The sequence below is a fragment of the Nelumbo nucifera genome, chromosome 2 (genome assembly GCF_055504915.1).
Source record: "Nelumbo nucifera cultivar China Antique chromosome 2, China Antique-T2T, whole genome shotgun sequence".
Taxonomy (NCBI): domain Eukaryota; kingdom Viridiplantae; phylum Streptophyta; class Magnoliopsida; order Proteales; family Nelumbonaceae; genus Nelumbo; species Nelumbo nucifera.
Genome location: NC_142650.1, coordinates 17,934,867 through 17,959,966, shown reverse-complemented (window position 1 = coordinate 17,959,966; position 25,100 = coordinate 17,934,867). Strand labels below are relative to the sequence as shown.

General features: G+C 44.8%; 1 protein-coding gene across 1 annotated transcript; it reads left to right on the top strand.

The window, feature by feature from the left end:
* Positions 1–22,771: 22,771 nt before the first annotated feature.
* LOC104596957 (uncharacterized) lies at positions 22,772–24,838 on the top strand. Its single transcript, XM_010258287.3, has one exon. It carries the CDS (start codon positions 23,059–23,061, stop codon positions 24,397–24,399), a length of 1,341 nt encoding a protein of 446 aa, XP_010256589.1. The 5' UTR covers positions 22,772–23,058; the 3' UTR covers positions 24,400–24,838.
* The last annotated feature ends 262 nt before the right edge of the window (positions 24,839–25,100 follow it).

Below are 25,100 nucleotides of genomic sequence, written 5' to 3'. Positions count from 1 at the left end.
AACTCATGAGCATGGAAAAGGAGACTCCTATAGAGGAGGTAGATATGCAAGAGGAAGAGAAAGAAGTAGAAACAAAAGATGACGAAGCAAAAGTAATTTTGACAGAAAATCTAGTGATGAAGGGTCATCACAGCGGTGTTCTATTTGCAAAAGAAGCAGCCATATTGATAAGGATTGTTGGTTTAAAGGAAAGACACAATGTCATTTTGCAAAGAATTTGGGCATCTACAAAAAGATTGTAGATTGAAAAACAATCAGCAAGCAAATTTTACAAAAGAAAAAAAAAAGATGAAGGAAATTTATTTTATACATGTCAAAGTGCCACGGAGGAAAACAATGATGTGTGGTTCTTGGACAGCGGGTGTAGCAATCATATGATATGGCACCCAAATATTTTTCTTGACATGGACACATCATTTGGCTCAAAAGTGAAGTTGGGAAATTGAGAAATTGTTGAAGTAAAAGGCAAAAGCACAATTGGTGTTGAAACAAAGAAAGAGAACAAATTTATACATGATATGTTATTTGTACCTGAGTTGAATGAGAATATTCTCAGTGTTTGACAACTTTTGGAGTATGGTTATTCACTCCATTTTGAAGATCTTGGTTGTACCATTTATGACCATGAGAAACATGTGGTGAAAAATGTGAAAATGAAGACAAATAGAAGCTTTCCACTAGTGTTTAATTATACAAGAAAGATTACTATGAATGCCAAAGAGATTGATGAATCTTGGCTATGGCATAGAAGATTTGGTCACCTAAATTTCAATGGGCTAAAACTGTTATCACAAAAGGAGATGGTTCAAAGGCTTCCAAACATTGAAGAAAAACATGAAGTTTGTGAAGGTTGTGCACTTAGAAAGCATTACCGACAACCATTTCCAAAAGGAGTTGCATGGAGAGCCAACAAAGTGCTGAAATTAGTTCATACCAATGTGTGTGGACCCATGAGGACTCCCTTTCATTCCCAAAACAGGTACTTCATTCTTTTTACTGATGATTATACTTGCATAACTAGAGTTTATTTTATAAGAAAAAATCTGATGTGTTTACTATTTTTAAGAAATTTAAATGTCTTGTTGAAAAACAAAGTGGTTGTTATATTAAAAAAAATTGAGAAGAGATCGTGACAAGGAGTACACTTCAAAAGAATTTGATAAATTTTGTGAAGATGAAGGCATGGAAAGGCAACTTACAGCCCGTTATACTTCTAAACAAAATGGAGTATCAGAGAGGAGGAACCAAACTGTGATGGAGATGACAAAATCCATGCTACATGAGAAGAAATTTCCCAAAAGTTTTTGGGCTAAAGCTGTAAACACAACTGTGTATTTGATGAACCGATGCCCCATTGTAACTATTAAATGAATGACTCCATTGGAAGCTTGGAGTTGAAGGAAACCACCAGCTAGATACTTGAAAGTGTTTGGTAGTGTGTGTTATGCCCAAGTTCTAAAAGTGAAGAAATCAAAACTTGATAAAACAAGTGAGAAGTGTATTTTTGTTAGCTATAATAAGTGATGAAACTTGATGAAACAAGTGAGAAGAAATCAAAACTTGATGCCCAAGTTCTAAAACACAACTGTATAGTAGAGATGTGTTGTTTGATGAGAAAGCTGTTTGGAATTGGGAGCAACAAAAAATTGAAGAAAAGCATGTTCCCGTGTCTAATTTGGAAGAGAATACAACCCAAAATGATGAGGGAACTTCTCAATCATCTCCAAGTTCAAGCGCATCCTCATCTAGCTCAACTCCAAGAAAAATGATAAGCTTGAGTGATATTTATGCAAGGTGCAATTTCTGTGTTATGGAACCGGAAAGCTTTGAAAAACTGTTAAGGAAGAAGCTTGAAAAAATGCAATGGAAGAGGAAGTTGTCATCATAGAAAAGAATGAAACTTGGGAGTTGGTTGATAGACCGAACAGCGAAGAAGTGATTGGTATTAAATGGGTTTACAAAGTGAAGCACAATTCTAATGGTTTTGTGCAAAGAAACAAAGCAAGGCTAGTTGCTAAGGGCTATGCATAACAGACCAGTGTTGATTACTTTGAAATATTTCCTCCAGTATCACGGTTGGATACTGTTAGAGCTCTCATTGCACTTGCTGCCCACGAAGGTTGGTTGTTATGGCAACTTGATGTTAAATCAACTTTCTTGAATAGGGAACTAAAAGAAGATGTGTATGTAGAACAACCACAAGGCTTTGTGATTCAAGGCAAAGAAAAAAAAGTGCACAAGTTGAAGAAGGCTCTATATGGGTTAAAACAAGCACCAAGAGCATGGTATAGCCAAATTGGTGCTTACTTTGTTGAAAAAGGGTTCATGAAAAGCAAGAGTAAACCTACTTTGTATGTGAAGAAACAAGGTATAAATGATGTTTTCATTATTGCTTTTTATGTTGATGACTTGGTGTTTACTGGAAATAATATGAAAATGATTGAAGATTTCAAAAATGAAATGGTGAAAAAATATGAAATGAGCGATATGGGACTACTGTTACATCACTTTCTTCGTATTGAAATTTATCAAGTTGATGATGGTGTTTTCATTTGTCAAAGCAAGTATGCTAAAAAAGTTCTCAAAAGATTCAAAATGCTTGGGTGCAAACCTGTAGCTATTCCATTGGTTGTTAATGAAAAAGTAATGAAAGAAGATGGTGGTAAGAAGGTGGATGAAACCTTGTATAGAAGCTTGATTGGAAACCTATTTTATCTCACTAATACAAGGTCGGACATCATGTTTGCTACCAGTTTATTGTCCAGATTTATGAACAGTCCCAATCACATTCATTTTGGGGCTGCAAAAAGAGTGCTAAGGTATATGCAAGGCACCATGGATTATGAAATCAAATATGACAGAGGAAATGAAGTAAGATTGATTGAGGAGGATGTGCTGATGACATGAAGAGCACCTTTGGCTCTTGTTTTTCCTTTGGTAGTGGTGTGCTTTCTTGGTGCTCAAAGAAGCAAAAATCAATGGCTCAATCTTCAGTAGAAGCAGAGTATGTTTCAGCATAATTGGCAACATCTCAAATAATTTGGCTTAGGAGAATTATAGAAGATATTAATGAGAAGCAAGAGAATGCTATAGTGATCCATTGTGACAACAAATCTACCATTGCTATTGATGAGGGGCATTTTGGTCACCCCATGTAGCTACCGACATGTGGACGTTGGTGGCAACACCGGATCCAACTCAGCAAGACAGCTTGACAAACCAACACGTGGCAACCAACATCAGGTGTGTGGCCGAGCTAGGGTGAGCTCGGCCCGCCGACAATACAAGCTCGTCTAAAACCGTTCCACATGTCGTGCCCTCATAAGCACCGTTACCGCAACCATAGGAACAACTCACCGAACCGTACGCCACAAGACCCGCAGGCAATCTGTAATTGCCGCACGAATCTAACAACTGACAGTCCAGCATGCCTCAAACTACGAAAATAGCTCCGCAGAAGCCTCAGAGACGTTGCCTGATGGCACCTGAACCTTAGAACCACTCTAAAACGTATGCACACCAAAGCTATTAGACTTTCTCACATATTCTCTCATAAACCCCTATTCTGACTTAAGAATTAGAGTGTTCTCCTGGGTAAAACCTACCCGAGCACTCTAATCTTTCTTTCTTCACAGCTCTTTTCAGCTCTGACTTACTGATGATGCGCAATCCAGTCGGTCCTAGCTGCCGGTCACCTTGCCTTTGACAGAGCTGAAGATGCCTGAAACAAGGAAGAAAATGGAGACTTCCGGGGACGAACCCGGTAGGAACACTCTGAAGCTCAAGTTAATGCTCTTGGGAAGGCGAGGAAAATGATGGATTACAAGACCAGAAAGCACAAAATATCACATACTTCCTTCTCTTGGGGGGGAAGGCCTCTTATAGCCACTTAGTGCACTTACTCCCAAATTTCTGCTAAGTCAGGCATAACCGCCTCTGTGGGGGGGCATGTATAACCGCCACTATCTTCTCTGTCAGGGCCGCCTCTACCATGACTGAGATGGCGGTGGCAGGTGGCCGTTACGGCGTGATTGTCGTCTGTCAGACCCAGATCAGTCAAGCGTGTTGTCTCAGAGTACGGATGTCAGATATAGTTTCACAGTCGCGCAACCTGGAGCCGAGGTGCCGGAGTGGTGTGCGAGATGAAGTCTTGAGCTCGGATGAGCAGATCCTACTGTCCCGAAGTGCTGGCACATGATCCGAACTGGCTCAAGGTGGGCTGGCCCCGGCCTTGCCTCTCGCGGGCTTCGCTGTTACCCTCGGGATCCTTTAGGGAGAGCTCGGGTTTCCTTTTGGGGAGCTCGGGAACTCGGGCCTCTCTTTGGGGAGCTCGGGAGTTTGGGCCTCTTTTCGGGATACGGCCGTGCTAAGTCATCGTGCCAAGCTGGCGTTCCTGCCAAGTCATCTTGTCTTCTTCCACGTGTCGCACAGCCAAGGGGTCGAGCCAAATCTACCTCCATCAATTGCCCCCACTCCCCATGCCCGAGGTCTTGACCCGGCATGGGGAGTTTACTGACTGACGGGTGGATTTGCTCCGTGGCATGCTTAGTCCAATTCGGAGATTCCGCGGTCTGACCCGCTTATGTTCTTGGTTCAACCAGGGTCAACGCGGCTTGACCAGAGTCAGATCGGGTCGCATACAGCTCACGCACGGATGTCAAACGATTTATCAACTATCGGACGTCAAAAATTCGCGGTAAACTGATTTCACCTCGGGGGTCGTGCAACCGATTTTCCTGAGAGTCGTTGGATGGCTTCGATCTCAACTGTTGATGCACGGGTACAATGGCTATAAATAGTGGGGTCCCTGGCCACTTTTCCTTCGCCAAGTTTCAACGATCGTTCCTTGAGCTCGCGTCCAAAGTCCCCAGCTCACGTCATTCTCCTTAGTTCGGTAGCGTTCTCCTTGGTGAGTTCCCTTAGCCTTTTTCAATTTCCTCTCCTTTTCCTTTCGCGACGTCTAGTTCCAGTTGTTCGGGTAGTTTAGATAACCTTCTAGAAGGGCCTGAAGCGGGGACCTCGGGCCGGGCTGACTCCTTTGACAACCTTCTTGATGAGCCCGAGGTAGGGCCTTCAACCCGGGCTACCTTGGGTAGCCTAGAGTCCACCTCGCGTCAGGTTCGGATGCCGGACACATTCGGACCTTCTATTATGACGTCTGAGAGACTTCGGTCTCTTGTTCATCAATTCAACCTGCCCGAGTATGCATATAGCTTACCTTCGGGCAACTTCCCTTGGGAGCACGGTCTAGATGAGATTGTGGTTTTCCGGGAGCAGCTCAATGCCGGGCTGCGCCTTCCTCTTCACCCTTTAATCATCGAAGTCTTGAACCACTTTGGTGTCTCGGTAGGTCAACTTCACCCGAACTCTATTCGCAACCTTGTCGGGACCATATCCCTCTGTTGCGAGTTCGTCATCCCTTTAGACTTGGAAATTTTTTCTGCCCTTCTTATGCTCAAGAAACAAGCGAGCTACCTTCTCGAGCATAGGCGGGCTTACTACCTATCACCTCGCCTGGGGTTCAAACTCCTTCACAAACTCCCAAACAAAGTCTCGGCATGGAAGCGGGACTACTTCGTGGTCCAAAGTGTTACGGGGTGGCCGTTTCCTACCCATTGGAGGGCAGTCGTCCCTGATCTCGGCATCATGTTAGACAAAGACATGGCGGAGACCTTTCAATCCTGGGCCCAGGTCGGGCTCGAGTGCGAATAATATCTCACGGAGGCCAAGCTTATTCAGGCCGGTGTGAGTCCGGATAGGCTTCTTTACTTAGAATTTTTTTTTGTTTGGTACTGATGCCGAGCTCCTTTTTGCAGGAATTATGGAAGCAAAGAAGACTCACAGCGCCAACTTGCTCGTCGGAATGAAGAGAAGGAAGCGGGTCACCAAGCGGGCTCGGGTGGAGTCTCCTCAGGCCATGGAGCCCGAAGTCCCGAGTCAGCCTCCGGTCATCAACCTGGACTCTCCCAGGGAAACCGAGGCGGCAAGGCCCATCCCCGAGATGGCAGCGGAGCCCGACATTGCAGAGGCTCGGGAGACTGAGACTACGGAGGCCTCTCGTACTCCGACTGTTTTCTCCAGCTCGGGGAGCCAGGAGGGGGTTGGCAGTGTGCTAACTCCGAGTTGCGCTCTTCGCAAGGGCCAGTAGGCCGTGTACTCGAGCGAGGTAGCGGCCTGGTCCGAGCTCCCTCTCAACCACATCGCCACACGTGCAACGTCTCACGTCATGGTGGTAGGTTGTCGAAGTCTTCCCTTTATGCTTTTTTCATTCTCTTTTATGTTCTTGCCGAACTGACTCTTTGTTTGGCAGGCGAACTCCTCTATTCATGCCCTGACAATTCAGGCAGAGAGGAACTTGAAGCGGGCACAAGCTGCCGAAGAAGCTTTGGGGTCGGCTCAGGAGCGGGCGCGGACTACCGAAGAGGCTTTGGGGTCAGTTCGGGAGCGGGTCCACCACCTTGAAGGTGAAGCTTTAGTTCAGATGAGCGAACTGGAGAGACTCCGGAGAGAGAACGGTGCTATGAGGCCGGTCGTGAAGCACCTCACGACTTCGAAGGGCGTCCTGGAGCACGAGGTGGAATACCTCAAGGCCGATATCAAGGAGAAATCCGAGATATTCTTCCAGGCCCTTGAGGATACAAAGGTGAAGGTCGTCGATGATTACATCGCGTCGGAGCGCTTTGACGACCTAATGGTGGGCTCATACCGGAGGGGCTTCAAGCTGAGCTGGTGGATGATAAGGCACGCCTACCCCGAGCTCGATATTCATGCCATCACCACCTCGTGCATTACTTCGGAGATGGCTGTTGCAGCCGATGAAGATCTGGATTCTGACGTTGAAGCCGATTCCCCGAGTGCTGCCGAGGTCCCTTCTAAGGGTAAAGGGGATGTAGCCCCGTAGTGATGTGTACCGGGCCTGTGAGCCCGAAGTGATGTGTCGAGCCTGCGAGCTCATTTCTTCTTTCTTTTCTTGTGAACATTGTAAAGCAAATATTGGTAATGAAATACTTTTTTTTGTTAAGTGTTGCGTAGCTATTTCTTTTTAGCCGAAGTAATTATGTTGCTGAACTGCATAGAGTTAGGTCCCCGAGACGGGGGGGATTCCTTGAGATGAGCTGACATAGTAAGGCTACATGCACGAGCTGTTCTCTACCTGTCTTGGAGTGAGCTTTACACCCCGGGTTTCATATTCGTGTTGCCTGCTCCTTTGGTGCTAACACTTTGCTTGCGCTGATGAGTTCCCAAGGTCATCCTCAGCTCGGCGCTTTAACTCAGGATATCTTCCTAGGTTTCTTGCCCATGCCGGAGAGGTGGTCTGGTCCGCTCAGTTCGGCAATTTATAGGTAATATCGCCTTAGGTTGACGATGTTCCAAGCTCGGGGTATTTGCCTACCCTCCAGGGTCTCGAGCTCGTACGCTCCTCCGAGTGCTCTCTTTATTCGGTAGGGTCCTTCCCAGTTCAGCCCGAGTTTGCTGACGCCGGGCTCAAGTACCATGACCTTGCGGAGAACTAGGTCGTCGACACGGAAGTTTCGCCTCTTGACTTTGGCGTTGTAGTACCGAGCTACCCTTTGCTGGTATGCTGCAGTCCTAATGTACGCGAGGTCCCTCACCTCGTCAAGTAGATCGAAGTTGGTACGTAGCCCGTCGTTATTAGTATTGTCGTTGTATGCTTCCAACCAAAGTGAGGGGATTTCAATTTTGGCTGGGATGACTGCCTCTATGCCATAGGTGAGGCTGAAGGGAGTTTCTCTAGTGGCGGTTTTCTCAGTAGTTCGATATGCCCATAGGACGCTGGGCAGTTCGTCTGCCCATAACCCTTTAGCTCGGTCTAGCCTGGCCTTTAGTCCACGGAGGATAGCTCTGTTTGTGACTTATGCCTGACCATTTTCTTGTGGGTGCGCCACCGACGTGAAGTTTTGCCGGATCCCCATGTCTTGGCACCACTCTTGGAATTTGATGTCCTCGAACTACTTGCCATTGTCGGAGATTAGTACCCGAGGTAGCCCAAAGCGACACACTATGTTCTTCCAGAAGAAGTTCTGGACGTTTCGAGTTGTGATGGTTACGAGAGTTTCAGCTTCAACCCACTTGGTGAAGTAATCTATTGCCACTACTAGGAACTTCCTTCCTCCCGCTATTGGCGGGAATGGCCCGAGTAGGTCGATACCCCATTGTGCGAAGGGCTATGGGCTGGTGAGATACTTGAGGTCGGCGGCGGGTTGGTGGTGAATATTGGCGTGCTTTTGGCACTTATCGCACTTCCTGACTACCTCGACGGCGTTTGCTTTCATTGTTGGCCAATAGTACCCTTGTCGTAGTGCTTTCTGAGCGAGGGCCCTGCCCCCCAGGTGTCTGCCACACAGGCCTTCGTGAATGTCGTGGAGTACGAGCTCGGCTTCGGGAGGCCGCAAGTAGCGTAGGATCTTCGGTACAGTCGTCCATTTATCATGACGTACTTAGCTACCTGATGCTCTACCCTCCTGGCGGTGTTGCACTCTGCGGGGAGGGTTCCGTGTAGTAGGAAGCTCGCGAGTGGATCAATCCAGCTCAGCTCTGCTTGGGCGACAGGGGCGACCTTCTCTGCCCCCCGGAGAATGCTAGGCCGAGGTAGGTCCTCTATGTACACAGTTCTCATGGTGTTGTCACTAGTGCTGGCTAACCGGAATAGGGCATCGACCTCAGCGTTCTCCGACCTCGGGATTTGCTTGATGAAGTGTGACTGGAAGCTAAGTAGAGCCTCTTTTACCTTTGCCAAGTAGGCGATCAGAGTTGGCTCGTGGGCTTCGTATTCGCCTGTAACTTGGTTGATCACAAGCTGGGAATCGCTGCAGATGACTATGTGTTTTGCTTTTACCACTCGCGTCAGGGCTAGCCCGGCTATCAATGCCTCGTATTCTGCCTCATTGTTGGATGCCGCAAACTCGAAGCGTAGCACGTACTCCAGTTTCGTGCCACTCGGACCATGAAAAACTACACCGGCTCCGTTGCCCTACTGATTTGAGGAGCCATCTACGTGAAGGATCTAGGGCTCTTCATCCCAGTTCGCGCTCGGCCTAACCAGGAGAGATACCGAGCTCACCTGAACTGGGAGCCTCGTGCTCAACCGGGTTAAGGACCTCGGAGCTGAACGTGCATTCTATGACAAAATCCACTAAGGCTTGGGCTTTGATAGCGGTTCGTGGCTTGTACTAGAGGTCGTACTCACTGAGTTCGATGGCCCACTTTGTCAATCGACCAGAGACCTCGGGCCTGAGTAATACTTGCCTCAAGGGTTTGTCGATGAGGACGATGATGGTATGGGCTTGGAAATACGGGCGGAGTTTGCGGGCCGCAATGACCAGCGCATATGCTAGCTTTTCTATCTTTGGATATCTCATTTCTGCCCCTTGCAATATTTTACTAACATAGTAGATAGGTCGTTGGACCCGATCTGCTTCCTTTATCAGTACCAAACTGACCACCTCGTCGCTTGCCAAGAGGTACAGTTCTAAAACATTACCCTCTTCGAACCGGGTCAAAACTGGGATACTGGCGAGGTATCTTTTGAGCTCGTTAAACGCGAGCTGGCATTCTGGGTTCCACTCGAACCCTTTGCCTTTTATTGCCTTGAAGAAGGGAAGGCAACGATTTGTTGATTTAGACATGAAACGACTCAGAGCGGCTATTCTGCCGCTTAGCCTCTGAATCTCTTTCACTTTTCGGGGTGGTCTCATATCTACGATGGCCTTTATTTTGTCCGGGTTGGCCTCAATACCGCGTCGGTTGACGATGTACCCTAGGAACTTACCCGAGGTGACACCGAAGACACACTTATTTGGGTTTAGTTTCATGCTAAATTGACGCAGAATTTGGAAGACGGAATGCAAGTCTTGTATTAATTCATGCGAAAACTGTGTTTTGACGACCATGTCGTCTACATAACATTCTATCTTTGTGCCAATTAAGGGTTGAAACAGCTTATTCACAAGCCTTTGAAAGGTTGCCCTAGCATTTTTCACTCCGAAGGGCATGACCTTGTAGTAGTACAGCCCGAACTCAGTTATGAAGGCGGTTTTTTTCTCGTCAGATGGGTCCATCCTAATTTGGTTGTAGCCTGAGTAGGCATCCAAGAAGCTTAGCAACTCGTGTCTCGAGGTCGTGTCCACTAGGCGGTCGATCTTGGGGAGGGGGAAGCAATCTTTTGGGTAAGCTCGGTTTAGGTCGGTGTAGTCGACGCACATGCGCCACTTGCCGTTCGCCTTTTTCACCAGAACTGGGTTGGCCACCCAGCTCGGGTAATGAACTTCCTTTATGAAGTCTGCTGCGAGGAGCTTCTCGACCTCCTCATCGACTGCCCTCTAGCGCTCTGGGGCTAGGTTGCATTTCTTCTATCTAACAGGCCTAACTACAGGGTCAGTATTCAGCTTGTGAGTTATAAGGTCGAGGTTTATACCGGGCATCTCTGTCGCAGACCATGCAAAAACGTCTAAATTTTGGAGTAAGAAACTTACCAGTTTGGTTCGTAGGGGTTCTTGGACGGAAGCACCGATCTGGAGCGTCCGAGCTAGGTCTGCGGCTGAGATTGGAACAGCGATTGTTTCTTTCGTTGGCGCAGCTCGCTCTTCGCCTTGCTCTGTAGGCCGCTCCAGTTCGAGGCCGCTGGCCACCTTGGTCTTTCCCTTTAGGGCGGCAACATAGCACTTGCGGGACTCGAGCTGGTCGCCCCGCGCTACCCCCACACCAAAGTCTATAGGGAACTTCATTGCCAAATGATAAGTGGAGACCACTGCTCGTAGGATGTGGGTGATCGACCGACCTATTATGGCATTGTATGGGGAGGGGGTTGCGACCACCAGGAAGTCGTGGTTAATTCTGACTACGCAGGGCCATGTGCCGACTTCCACAGGTACTGTCACTTTTCTGAGGGGTCTGACTTCTTCTCCGCTGAAGCCCACCAAAGGAGTGTTTGCGGCTTTTAAGTCGCTCCCCTGCAACTGAAGTTGGTCGAACGCGGCTTTGAAGAGAATATCTGCCGAGCTGCCCGAGTCAACCAGTACGCGCCTGACCTCGAAGTCATTGATCCTTACCTTTATGATGAGGGCGTCGTCGTGGGGCTAGTGAACCCCGCGCGCATCATCCTCGATGAAGAATATGGGGTCTTCCATACTTTGCCGCTTTGGGGGGTTTTGTTCTTCTCTGAAGGCCTCACGGGTTCATGTCCGAGCTACTGCCGAGGTGCATCCTGCTACAATCGATCCTCCAACAATCACATGGATCGTTCCCCGAACTGGCCTTTCCTCTGGGGGCTGCTTCTGTGACTATTCTGCCGGCCGGTTGCTGGACTCCGGGGCATCTCTATTGTGCTCCCCCTGTCGACCTATCTTATTATTGTTATTATTACTATTATGCTGTACAAAATTTCTTAAGTACCCGCGACGAATAAGTTCTTCTATCTCGTCGTGGAGATTATTACAATGCTCAGTGCTATGATCGTGGTCTCTATGAAAGCTGCAATACAAATTTTTGTTCCTCTCGTTCAGGTTCCCTTTCAGACGAGGGGGCCACTTTACGTACGGGGCATCCTTGATCGTTATCAGTATCTCAGCCCGCTTCACGTTCAAGGGCGTGTAGTCCACCCGATCCGCCATGGGAGCTCGGAATGACTGACTTGGCTTCGCAACCCGAGCAGGGTCTTTCTTCCTCCTGTCATCCTGGTTGGAGAGTTTGGTTTCCCTCTTCCTTTTTTCAAACCCGCCCTCAGTCCTCTGGTTGATCTCCTCCTCTGTCCTTATGAATCTGTCTGCAAGCTTGAGGAATTCAGCTATGGTCACGGGTTGGCTGACCACCAAGTGCCATTTGAATTTCTTGTGCGTCACCCCCCTCTTGGCTGCCGCGAGCTGTACCGCGGGGTCTAGGCGCGATATCTGCAAACATGCATCGTTGAACCGTTTGATATAGCCTTGGATGGATTCTCCTTCCCTCTGGACTATCCCGAGGAGGCTCTCGGTTCGGGGACACCGCTTACTAGTAACAAAGTGCACGGTGAAGGCTTGTACAAACTGGGTCCAGCTCCTTATCGACCCGGGGGCCAGGTTCCGGTACCAAGTGCGGGCAACTCCCCTGAAGGTGGTGGTGAAGGCCACGCAAATGCAGGACTCGCTGGCCCTCGCCAGGTGCATCTGGGACTGGAAAGCATCAATATGATCACTAGGGTCAAAGGACCCATAATATTTGTCTAGTGGGGGGAGTTTGAAGTCCTTGGGCATGGAAACGGCGAGGAGTTCTGATGACAGGGGGGAAGGGACTGAAAGAATAGGAGCAACCTTTACCTCGTCCGAGCTTGCTTCTTTGCCTCAGAGCTTGGGCAAGACGCGGGTGGTAGTTCGAAAACTTCGTCGACACCGCCGCTGCGGCTTGGAAGGCTCGGTATTGGCGTTGTTGGCCTCGGTGTTACCGAGCTCAATGGGCCCGGACTGTTGGTGGTAATCCGCGACCAGGACGCCGAATTGGTTCTCTACGAGCAGAAGCCCAAACTTAGAGTGCCGAGGTGCCGACCTGATCGGCTGGGAGGTTCGTAATCCGCCGGCAAGCTGTGAGGCGGGGGTAATTAGTCTTTCCCTCCTGCTCGGGGATGAGGTCGGGCTTCTGGAGGGGTTGATCTGTTGGAAAGCTTCCCCTTGGCGAAGGCACCCGCCCTGAGGAGAGGGCTTGACCGGCTTGACAGCAGGGTGCCGAGGTGGGAGCTACGGTTGGTTTAGAGGCAGTTGGGGAAACTGCTGTTGGTAGTGACACTGAGAAATGTTGTGTAGTACTTGCTGCTAATGGAGTTGATGGTGCTGGAACTGTTGCAATTGGGCTTGCATGGCCCGCATGCATTGCATCAAGTCATCAAGTTGATTCTGACTAGTCGCCAAAGGGACAACGGTCGGTTCGGCGAAGGTTGTTTCAATAGGGAGGGGAAGGGGAACACTCACCGGTGCTACCGTGCTTGGTGCATTGAGGCTAGGGATTCCGCCTGCCGAGAGGGGGACAATGAACTATCCAATGCATACAGTGGCGAGCTGAGGGTGTTCCCCTACAACCTTCAAGTCGGCGTTGTGCCTGTTACTGCTAGAGGAAGCCATGGATACTAAAGGTTTCTTTGAGAGAGAGAGAGTTAAAGGTTAGGGGAGGCCTTTTGAAGTCTTCCCACAGACGGCACCAAATGATGATGCGCAATCCGGTCGGTCCTAGCTGCCGGTCACCTTGCCTTTGACAGAGCTGAAGATGCCTGAAACAAGGAAGAAAATTGAGACTTCTGGGGAGGAACCCGGTAGGAACACTCCGAAGCTCAAGTTAATGCTCTTGGGAAGGCGAGGAAAATGATGGATTACAAGACCAGAAAGCACAAAATATCACATACTTCCTTCTCTTGGTGGGGGGGGGGGGGGGGGGGGGGGGGGGGGGGGGAAGCCTCTTATAGCCACCTGGTGCACTTACTCCCAAATTTCTGCTAAGTCAGGCATAACCGCCTCTATGGGGGGGTAGGTATAACCGCCACTATCTTCAATGTCAGGGCTGCCTCTGCCATGAATGAGATGGCGGTGGCTGGTGGCCGTTACGGCGTGATTGTCGTCTGTCAGACCTAGATTAGTCAAGCGTGTTGTCTCAGAGTACGGATGTCAGATATAGTTTCACAGTCGCGCAACCTGGAGCCGAGGTGCCGGAGTGGTGCACGAGATGAAGTCTTGAGCTCGGATGAGCAGATCCTACTGTCCCGAAGTGCTGGCACATGATCCGAACTGGCTCGAGGTGGGTTGGCCCCGGCCTTGCCTCTCGCGGGCTTCGCTATTACCTTCAGGATCCTTTAAGGAGAGCTCGGGTTTTCTTTTGGGGAGCTCGGGAACTCGGGCCTCTCTTTGGGGAGCTCGAGAGTTCGGGCCTCTTTTCGGGATACGGCCGTGCTAAGTCATCGTACCGAGCTGGCGTTCCTGCCAAGTCATCTTGTCTTCTTCCACGTGTCGCACAGCCAAGGGGTCGGGCCAAATCTACCTCCATCACTTACAGTTTCCAGCTCGGTAGCATAGCTCAGCACTACCAGATCAAATCCTAGTTCGAGCCCATTCATCAGACACGAGGGAGTGAGCAGATTGCGCATCACCAGCTATGTCAAATAACCTGTGTTATCATAGCATAATCAAGCACATTGCTCTTAAACATCACTTCATTTGAGATGCCATTGAAGATGGAGAAATTGAACTACTGTATTGTAGGACTCAAGAACAATTAGCTCAATTTTCACCAAGCCATTGGCAAGAGAGAAATTTGAAGAATTAAGAAAAGCATTAAGAGTCCAACAACAACACATTAAGGGGGAGAATGTTACAGTTAATGTGCTAAGAAGTTAAACTATTTTATACTTATTTTGTCTTTTTCTACAATTGTAAAAAAATAACTTTAGTTGGGTCATTTTCTACTTTTTGTAAACCTGGGTTAGTTGAAAAGGTATACTTGAAGAAGCTTCTATTTGGCTTGCTCAAGAAGCTATTCTTGTATGACTCTAACCAAGAGAAACCAAAATACGTATGAAGTAATTTCAGCCCTTTCTCTTGCTATGTATTTTACTTCAATCTGCTGCATGTAAGTCCTTTGTTTCTCCACTTTGCATGCACCCACATTTAGCTGAAACTACAACCAAAACCCAACAGGGGGTGTGACAATTCACAAAATGTAGAATACAGATTGGCCAGAAGAAATCCGCGTTAGAACTGAGGGCTATGTGCAATAGAGTCTGCTATGATTAGTCCCTTCTGTGCCAACATTTCCCGCATCTCTGCAGGCAAAGATGGGTCTAGGACTTGCAGCTTCAGCACAATCTCCCTACCTTTGATTAGCTCGTTGAGCAAAGCCTAAAGCTTGAAGTTGTCGACGGTTTATTGTTGAAGTTTCAATAGGCATTAGCTTTATTCAACAGACAACCTATCTTCAACAGGCCTGCTAAAGTTGTCGATGGTTTGTTGCTAAAGCCTAAGGTTATATTCATAGGAAAGAAAACGGAAATGGGGTTTTAGGGATGAAGAAAGATAAGGAACAGAGGGAGAATTCTAGCTTTGACTACCGGAAAGATAATAGAAGATGGAGTTTTGGAAAGTCAGGGAGAATGGATCAGATCTCGTCTAACATTCTGAATAACATAAGTCAAACGGATGCTGCTTGATTGAGGTCTTATTACACCGAGATTGAGAAGGAGCAGAACAAGCACGCATTATGGTAGTTGCAGTCATGGAAGCAGTAGCAGATATGTCGTTGCAACTGTGTAGGCAGTGGTGGCCGTTGTGAGCCTTACAAGTCAGGGCAGAAGGACAATTTTGGTGGTGGGCGGGAAAGGTGGTCCGCGATAAAGATTCAGACTGTTTTTTAAGGATATTTGGTAAGTATACTTTTGATCTTTACCTGTCTGGGGTGGTTCAAGACAATAGTTAAACAATAAGGGTATAGTTAGTTAAATAACTAAACAGTAGAACCAGTTCAAGAAATTTGCCCAATCAAAAATTATGATCTTACAAGTGAGCATCTGTAGTGGCCCCACTAAGTTACGATACTATCTTAGTAAAAGAAATCGGATTTGCTCTTCGAAGTACATCGCAACTGTACATTGGAGACAATTCTTTCTGAAAACAATAACATCAAGTACATAAGATAGAAAGAATGATGCTTATTTTCAATTGCTGGCAGCATAAGGCCACCATATTGAATTCTTCTCATAAAAGCTTTTTCTCCAAAATTTGAAAGTTAAAAGGGAAAATTCCACTTTAGTACCTGAACTTTTAGGGGTAGTGTCAAGTTAGTACCCAAACTTTCAAACGTGTCACTGCAGTATCTAAACTTTCAAAATGTGTCAAGTTGGTCCCTGTCGTTAACCGATCACCAGTTATCATTGAAAATGTCAAAACTACCCTTCAAAAGAACTGTTCATTGTCTTTTACCTTGAGACTGAACCGATTGAGGTGTTTGAGATTCTAAACTAATGAAGTTGTTGTCTTCTACCTTTAGATCTGAAATGCATTCTTGTCTAATTATTTCTTTGCTTTCAATTATTGTTTCTCTCATATTTTATGTTTTTCTCTCTTTTTCTTTGAAGATAACTGATTCAGTCTCAAGGTAGAAGGCAATGTACAATGTCTTCTTTTGAATGGTAGTTTTGACTTTCTCAACAGATAACTGACGGTCGGTTAACGGCATGGACCAACTTGACACTTTTTGAAAGTTTAGATACTGCAATGACACGTTTGAAAGTTCTGGTACTAACTTGACACTATCCCAAAATACAAGGTACTAAAGTGGAATGTACTGCTTACGTTTAAATTCTTTATTTGGAGAATTGTTAGAGGTTTTGTGACAGTTTTCGGTATGTTTGTGGCGAGGGGTTTTGACATGCATTGGCCGTGTATTTTCTGTGGTCATCTAGAGGAGAATGTTTATTTGTGTTTTTTGCTTGTCTTGTAACTAGAGCTGTGTAATTCTCTTCTCCTTTTTACTTTTAATGGGGATTTTCCTATTTTGTCTTCTGTTATCGATCCGCCCAATGCCCCACAGCACATTCCCGCCATGTATTGGGAACATCTCCCAATGATGACATCATCGGTTTTGATACTATCATAGGGAGATGTTCCCAATACACGATAGGGATGTTCTGTGGGGCGTTGTGGGTCGGAGATGTGAACACTTTGTATACTGGCTAGCCTAGCAAGATTCCGAGGAAATGGTGGATCTCCAAACATTAATAATTAAGACCCAGTTTGGAAGGAGTACGAATATGTATTTATACTCTTTCCAAACGTTTGAGTCTAAAGTGTGATTGTCCAATCACGACTATAAATCTTTTACTGATTTTGATATAATTTCTGTTGTTTCTTCTTCGATCAAGTATCCTGTTTATAAGTTGTCAGCTCTAAGGCAAGGGCAGGTGGTTTGTTATCGATAGAGGTTCATAATACATATGGTGTGGTGGCCTTTTCTTCTCTAACTAGGAGTTTTATCTTTGCTGCAGCTAGGGACTATATGGCTCAGGAAGCGATGAGTGTTGTGGGTGTTTTCGGATTCCTTGATTGCAGTCTCGATCGGCTTTAAATGGATCTTTTTGTTCGTCTTTCCCATGGGCTTGTTTTTTCTAATTATTTGGTGGACAATAAAATTTTATCTGTCTGTAATAACTTGGATTTTGTTTCTTTTTGTTTTGTAAAGAGGGACTTAAATAGGGTACCCACCATTTAACCTATAGGGCCAAATTTCTTCCTCCCCCCTCTTTTTTTGGACTAAGATGATATAAAGTACGCTTTGTGAGGAATAAATCCGAATTCATAGTAAAACAAACCACGTCAATAAGATATAAGAGTTGAAGTGTGCGAGAGCCGAGTCCAACACTCTTTAGTTTAGAGTCCGAATCACCTGCCAATGAATATGTTCCAACACCCTACCAACTGGATCTGACACCACATATCTCATGGTCTCACTTGTATGGTGGGTCCTAGTCTCATTGTGAGATGTTCGGTGTCAAATCTTGTTGGTAGAGTGTTGGAACGTGTTTTGATGGCAGGAGATTCCAACTATTTAACTTAAGACACTCCGCGTAGAGTTTGGATGATTGGATCTACTCCTTACAGCCACATCCCACCGAACATTGGGAAATATCTCTCATATTTGTATTTTTTATTCATGGAGAGATGTTTCCAATCCCACCATGTATTTTTTATTCATAGAGTTTGGGATGTGGCTGTAAGGTCGGCGTGAGGAACGCTCTGTGCGGAGCATACCAATCTTTTCTAGTGACCTTTTTCTTATTCCCACCACTCTTTAGTTTTGTTTTCATGGTGTATAAACTGAATTGGGATCTACTCCTCACAGCCACATTTCACTGTGTATAGGAAACATCACCCCATGAATAATAAATACAATTATGGGAGATGTTTCTAATGTGTGGCCAAGACATGCTGTGAGGTCAGTGTGAGGAGCAGATCCGGACTCACATAAACCACAGATGAATCTCACTTTTAGTTTAATCCCGTGTAATCTGTTGTACCATGAAAATGATTGGTCGATGGAAGCAACCATAGGACTGCAGTCAAATTACTCTCAACCGCTCTCTATTGGTTGGGTTTCTCATTCTAAGATTTCAAATTGTTTTCAAGTGAAGAGAAAAGAATTAAAGGGGTGTTCCTTTTTCGAATTTTGAGAGGGGGGAAAGTTGGCCAATGGGATTTTGGTTCCTATTGATCAAGAATCCCATGTTCTTTTTCAGATTTATGTGGGGACCAGGGAAAGTTAATTTTCCTGGGTATCACTTACCTGGTGGGTAAATAACTTTCCCACCTAGGAGGAAAGTTGCCAACACTTGAATGGGACAAAAATGCCCCTTTTAATAATGGAATTTTATGGATAAAATTATCATTTCCTTATTTACATGAGTAATAAAAGAACATGGGTAAATGCACTTATTCGAGTAAGTGTTTCCCAGGAAAAACTTACCCAAATAACTGTATTTACCCAAGTAAGTAATTTACTGAAAAGTGAACGAGGCCTAAGTGTTAAGTGAGGAGAAAGATTCTTGTTATACCTATTATAAAGAAACCCCCCCTGTTTCATTTGAATATTAAATATAATTAAAAATCTACAAAGATCTATTAGAGCAACCTAGAGGACTTCAATATTATATTTAAAAAATTAATTGAATCATAAATTATTCAAATAAATAAGAAAAAGGTAATTTAGGATTTAAAACAAATTTAAACAATAAATGACAATCTTTTTCAAAATTAACTGATGGAACTCTAATGAAGGGGTTATTTGTCCTAAAGTGAAAGTTCAGGAGGATCTTTATCACAAATAAGTTTAAGAGGTAATTGTCACTAATCCCAATACAAAAGAGTACCCCATAATTTATAGTGAAGAGTTCTATGGTGCTATTTGTTGACAAATATTTTGGTTGAATCATGTTAAATTTGGTATTCTCTCTTATCTTTCTTTGGATTTTGTTATTTTCATTTTCTTTCTTTCCATGTGTGTATAGAATTGTATTATTCGATGTGCCACTCCCGAGTCCCAACACTCTAAAAATGAATATCATATAATCCAAAGTAAAAGAAAAAAAAAAGTAGGACAAATTAAAAAGACTCGCTTGCACTATGGGGTTAGTGATAGATAAATGTCCCATAAATTTTTATTTGCAATAGACCCCTTGAACTCTTTCACTTTGTAACAAATACCCCTAGTGAGATGATGGAATGTGTTAAATTATCAAAATGACCACCTAAATTTTCCTTATTTTATTTTTCTTGCCCTTTTTCTTAAATCCTATTTGATCAAAAATACCTCCATTTCTCCAAATGAAATTAGTTATAATAACAAGAATCATTTCAATGGCATAGAAAAAAAAATTAATTTTTTATTCATTTCATTTTCATGAATGTCTCTCATCATCTTAAAACATAAAAATTATCAACTCCTTTCTCCAATAAATCAAGAAAAAATAAACAAAACCATAAACTTATACCTATTAGGAAAGAAACTCTACCATTTCATTTAAATTTGAATCCAACGAAAAATTTGCAAGGATCTATTGGAGCTAGACTTGTTCATGGGTCGGGTAGTCCGATGGGCCAGCCCGGCCCCCGAACGGGCTTGAGCATGTGTTTTAGCCCGCGGGATTGACCTCAGGCCTAAAAGCCCGAGCCCGACTATTTTACAGGCCAGGCTCGGGATTTGTTTAAAAAACCCGACCAGAGCCCAGCCCGGCCTGGCCCAACTTTTCCTAAACTGCCTAACCCTAACCCTAAATACTTTTCTTTTCATTATCCTTTCTCACTCTCACTCTCAAAAGCGGCTCCCATTTCTCCCTCTCAACTCTCAGAACCGGCGAACCTAGCTGCACCTGCGAACTCAAGCACCGGCAGCTAGCGCCACCAGAACTAGTCATCTCTCTCTCTCTCTCTCTCTCTCTCTCTCTCTCTCTCTCCAGTCGGCACCATTTTCATCTTCTTTCTTATCATTCTCAGTTCTCTCTCTTCTTAGAACTAGGTCTTCTATCTTTTAGTTCTCTCTCTAGCCGATGCCACTAGAACCTAGGCGCACCGTTTTCATTCTACAAACTCAGGCACCGGCGGCTGGCGCCACCAGATCTAAATCGTCTCTCTCTCGAGCAATGAGCTCTCTCTCTCTCTCTCTCTCTCTCTCTCTCTCTCTCTCTAGCCGGCACTATTGTCATCTTCTATCTTCTCACTTTCTCAGTTTTTATTCTCACTCTCAGACTCCTAGGAATCGACAAACTTAGCAGGCACCATTCTGTCAATCCTCAGAGGGCACTGGCACTCAGACTCCCAGGTCGGGCTTTGGGCTCGGGCCCAGGCTTCAGGCTTTTTATGAGGGCCGGGTTCGGCCCAAGTTTTAAGCCCATTGGTTGGGCCGGACTTGGACTCGGGCCTGAAAAATTTATGTTAATAAAGAGTAAAAGCCTGGCCCATGAACAGGTCAAATTGGAGCAAGGAGAAGGAGAAAATGGCTTCAATGTTATATTAAGAAAATTAATCAAATCATAAATCGTTCAAATAAATAAGAAAATGATAGGTTGGGAATTAAAAAAAAAAATAAACAGCTGAATGAATTTTTTTTTTTTTTGAAATTAACAAACAAAACTGGAATAAAAGGGGTATTTATGGCAAAGTAAAAATTTATGGGATTTTGTCGCAAACAAAAATTCAGAAAATATTTATCAGTGACACGATAGTACAGGGGTCTTTATAATTTACCCAAAAAAATATAAAAAGGTAATATTCAATCAACCTACCAAAAATATAAAAATGTTTATATTCACACAACACGACGATACCAAACACTCAGATAAAAATTTAGTTTGGTATTCGGTACAGGTTCTATAATTGCTTTTAGTGTGATCATCAAAGGAAAGGAAAAAGAGAAAAAGAAAAAAAGAAAAGCTAATTTATGCCTGCGGGCTCTAGGCATTATTGTGTGATGTTTTATTCAATCTTTCTATTATTTACGATATGTAAAAGGTGAACCCCGACCGAAAAGCCAAACCATTATCAACCTGGTGAGTGGCGTGGTCCCTTCGATTCGATTAACGTGCTTTTGGCCTTTTGCTTAGTGGTGTCCACATCAGCCTCAAACCCCACATCTAAATAATAATTACTTTTAAGTTTTTTATATAAAATCATAATAAAAAAGAAAAAGATTCTTTCTTGCCACGTGGCAAGAGATTATCAATGAAAAGAGGGTGATGACAAAGAGAATATATGGACCCTACCATTTCATCCATCGTCATCATTGCTATAAATGGTGAATAAATATATGGTATGAGTCCAAATTGTCGAATTGCTTTAGAAAGTTTAAAGTTTAAAGTAATGCTATGTTTTGTTTGATAGGAAAATAAAAAGAAAAACTAACGCTATGTTTTCTTCTATCAGTTTCATTTCTACCAAACCGAATACGGCTTAAAACAATCACCAAAGAGGTCCTTAAACTACAACTACAGGGCATGCGACTATTTGGATCAAAATTATTCTAATGAGAAAGGGGAGAGGACAGCAAACTATATAGTAGAAGCTTTTTGGACCACCTTCCCCACCTTTATCAGGAAAAGCCCATGCGTCTTCCTTGTTAATTAGGCTAATAATTAACCATTGATCTTGGTTCCAAAAAAGAGAAACCCAAGATTTTAATTAGCATCAGAATTCTGATATAATGATTTTGTAATTAAGCCTACAAGCCTAAGCGTAAAGCAGGTTGTTTCCTACAAAGTCCAAATTGATCAAACTTGGTTTTCCTTCTAAACAGAACTGATTGAAAAGGTGGAGTACTAAGTACTATCAACTGTAAAGGAAACCTTATCTAGTGTTTCATCAGATTGAGGCACATGAATTGTCTAAAGTCTAAACTCTAAAGAAAGAGACTGACATACATCTGACAGAATATGACAAAATACACGGGAGAAGCTCTCTCCACGTACACAGATGTGTGGATAAAACTTCTCACTAACCCAGGTCCCAAGTCTCATTCCCTGACCGATTGATGTTGGAGGACCCGTGCTTTGCCTACAGACAGTGGACCGATCGACAACTGGCCGGGGGATGTTAGGTTTCTCTGTGCAGAGCTATTTGAGCGTCATCTCGACGCCATTTGCAATGGGCCATGGCGGGCGGAGGCGGTGCTAGCCAGATTAATTGAGGAGGGTATTTACTATTTAGGGTTGCCAAAGGATTTTTCAATTTGCTAATGTTGGATAATGGAGAGGGCCAGTAGGCCAGCACAACTGGACTGGACCCATGATGTTTCCAGTCTTGACTCTTCTCTTGAGGTAATAATGGGACAAGCTTTGTAGTCCGGCCTTGGCCTTCTGCTATCTGCTGTGTCAGTGTCCATCCAACCGCTTCCAAATCATTAACCTCCCATTTTACTTTAGACCCCGGTGTACTGAAAAACTGCATCTCAGAACTCCTATCCTTTTTTCTTAAATAAGGAAGAATCTGGTGATTAATTTACTACATTTACCACCATAGAATTAGAAACCTCAGTGGGAGTGGGAGCTCAGGATGAGCTGTTTCCTGCGTCCTGAGTCGCCTGATCCGGCCACGCTGCGGTGGCGGCAGCTGCAGAGCAGACTCGCAGCTATCACCATCACGCTCGCTCGCTGTCCACGTCGCCCTTAACAGTTGCTAACTATTGCCACCTGGCTTATCATTTACGAACAAATTGCAGAACAGATTATCCGTTTATACTGGTCTAGAATGTAGACTTGGAATGGTTCGACGACCCGGAAAAGGTGTTAAACCGACCAAACAGTTACAGTCTGCCGCGGGAAATAAAAGTGTAAATCCAGAAGTTAACTACCAAGTCACGAAACATAATGGAAGTTGGAAATTTTCAAGTTTGAAGTTCCACTCCAAACTCCAGTTTTCTCTCTCAACTCGCCTGAGGGGCGAGGGCTAGCCGCCCACATGGACTAAATTACAAGTGAAACCTTCCAGAGTTGCAGTCCAAATTCCGATATTTCGTTTAGTCTTTCCTTCTCTCACTCCTCTCCCTGCCATGAACGCTCCGCCCAAGCTCTGCTTCTTGCTTATATCGTTTTGGTCTTTTGAGTTCTCGCGTAACAGTGTGCAAAATCTAACAAGGAATAGGTTCAATTCATGGCGGCTTGGTAACATGAAATTCTCCATCTTCTCTACCATCTCATTTGCCGCTCTCCTCTTTGTTGCTCTCTTTGCTGGCAGTACTCTCTGCAATCTCTTCCTCCATGATGCTGCATCAAGACACAAACGAGACACCACCCTTGTGTTTCCTTCCCACAAAGCTCACCGGCAATTCAAGTCAATTTCTTCACCTCTATCGCTGCTTTCTGTGAAACGGGAAGTAGAGGAGGCTTGTATCAAAGACCCTCCTCCTTCGATCAATGTCACCGAGCAGCAAGGAATAGCACGGTTTCATAGAAAGCCGCTGGAATTCGAGATATTACGGCCAACCGCTTTGGCCCGGCAGTTTGCCAGGCGAGCCGGGAAGTTCTTCCAAAGCCGGTGTGAGATGAAGTTCTTCATGACGTGGATTTCGCCTGCAAGAACCTTCCGTCGAAGAGAATTCTTTGCCTTAGAGAGCCTCTTCAAAGCCCACCCTCATGGATGCTTGATGATTCTATCTGCAACTATGGATTCTAGACATGGAGGCCATATCCTGAAACCGCTGCACGATCGTGGTTTCAAAGTTCTCGCGGTCACACCAGATTTGCCATATCTCTTTGAGAACACAGCAGCTATTACCTGGTTTGATGAGATCAAGAAAGGGAACAAGGATCCTGGTGAAATTCCATTAGCCCAAAATCTATCTAATCTGCTCAGGCTTGCAGTTTTGTACAAGTATGGGGGTGTTTACATGGACACAGACTTCATAATCCTGAAGAAGTTTTCAGGTTTGAGGAACTCAATTGGAGCACAGAGTATGGATGCAGAGACCGGGAGCTGGACCCGGCTTAATAATGCTGTTCTGGTGTTTGATAAGAATCACCCACTTCTTTTAAATTTCATGGAGGAATTCTCCATCACTTTTAATGGAAACAAATGGGGATACAATGGGCCATATCTGGTTTCAAGGGTGACACAGAGGGTGGAGAAAATGCCTGGGTATAACTTCACAGTCTTGCCACCAATGGCCTTCTATCCAGTGGCTTGGAATAAGATAGATGGGTTTTTTCAGCGACCACAAAATCCAGCAATGTCGAGATGGATATCAGCAAAGCTGCATCAATTGAGTGGAGAGACTTATGGAGTCCACCTCTGGAACAGGATGAGTAGAAGATTAAGAATCGAAGAAGGGAGCATCATTGGAAGATTGATCTCAGATCATTGTATAATATGTGAAGACATATACAGTGCTTGAATAAGCTCCATGAGATGGATGGGCAGCAAAGCTGCTTCAGACAGGCAGGAGAAATTTACAGTCGAAGATGTGTGAATATGCAAAATAACATGTCGAGACTTGAGACTTGAGAGAAAACCATAGGCGGATTAATCTCAAACCATAGTGTAATTTCTGAACATATACAGGGTGCCTGATGATGTTACCTCAGTTGGATGGCAGCAAAGCCTACCAGCTAAGCAGGTGAGGCTCAAAAAGTTGACCTCTGTAATAGGCATATTGTCAGTCCTAGAATTGAATAGAGGAGCATTATTTTGGTGGGTCGCAGATGATTTTGGTTTATCAAGTAATTATAGTTCCGATTCGCTTTTCTTTGGATGTAAAAATAAGAACATTATTGTACGATGCAACTTTGTACACAAATTAATTGATTCCTTTTTTTTTTTGTCAAAAGAGAAAAGGAACCTCAAAAAAACATTTACGGGAACAGCTTCCTCCCCCTTACACCAGGAGTTATCGTACTGGTTTTGATTGATTCAATTAAAGGGTTTGAGCATAAAATTGTTAAAATTTTACCATTTAAATCAAATACTTGGGGATGGGTCTTAGAACTTCTTTCCACAGATCACAATCCTAAAACGCCTAAACATCAGCCTGGATCTGAAACTCTTGTATCTCCACAAAGTAAATCCCTCTGATGTCCACAACTGGTGTTATTAAGA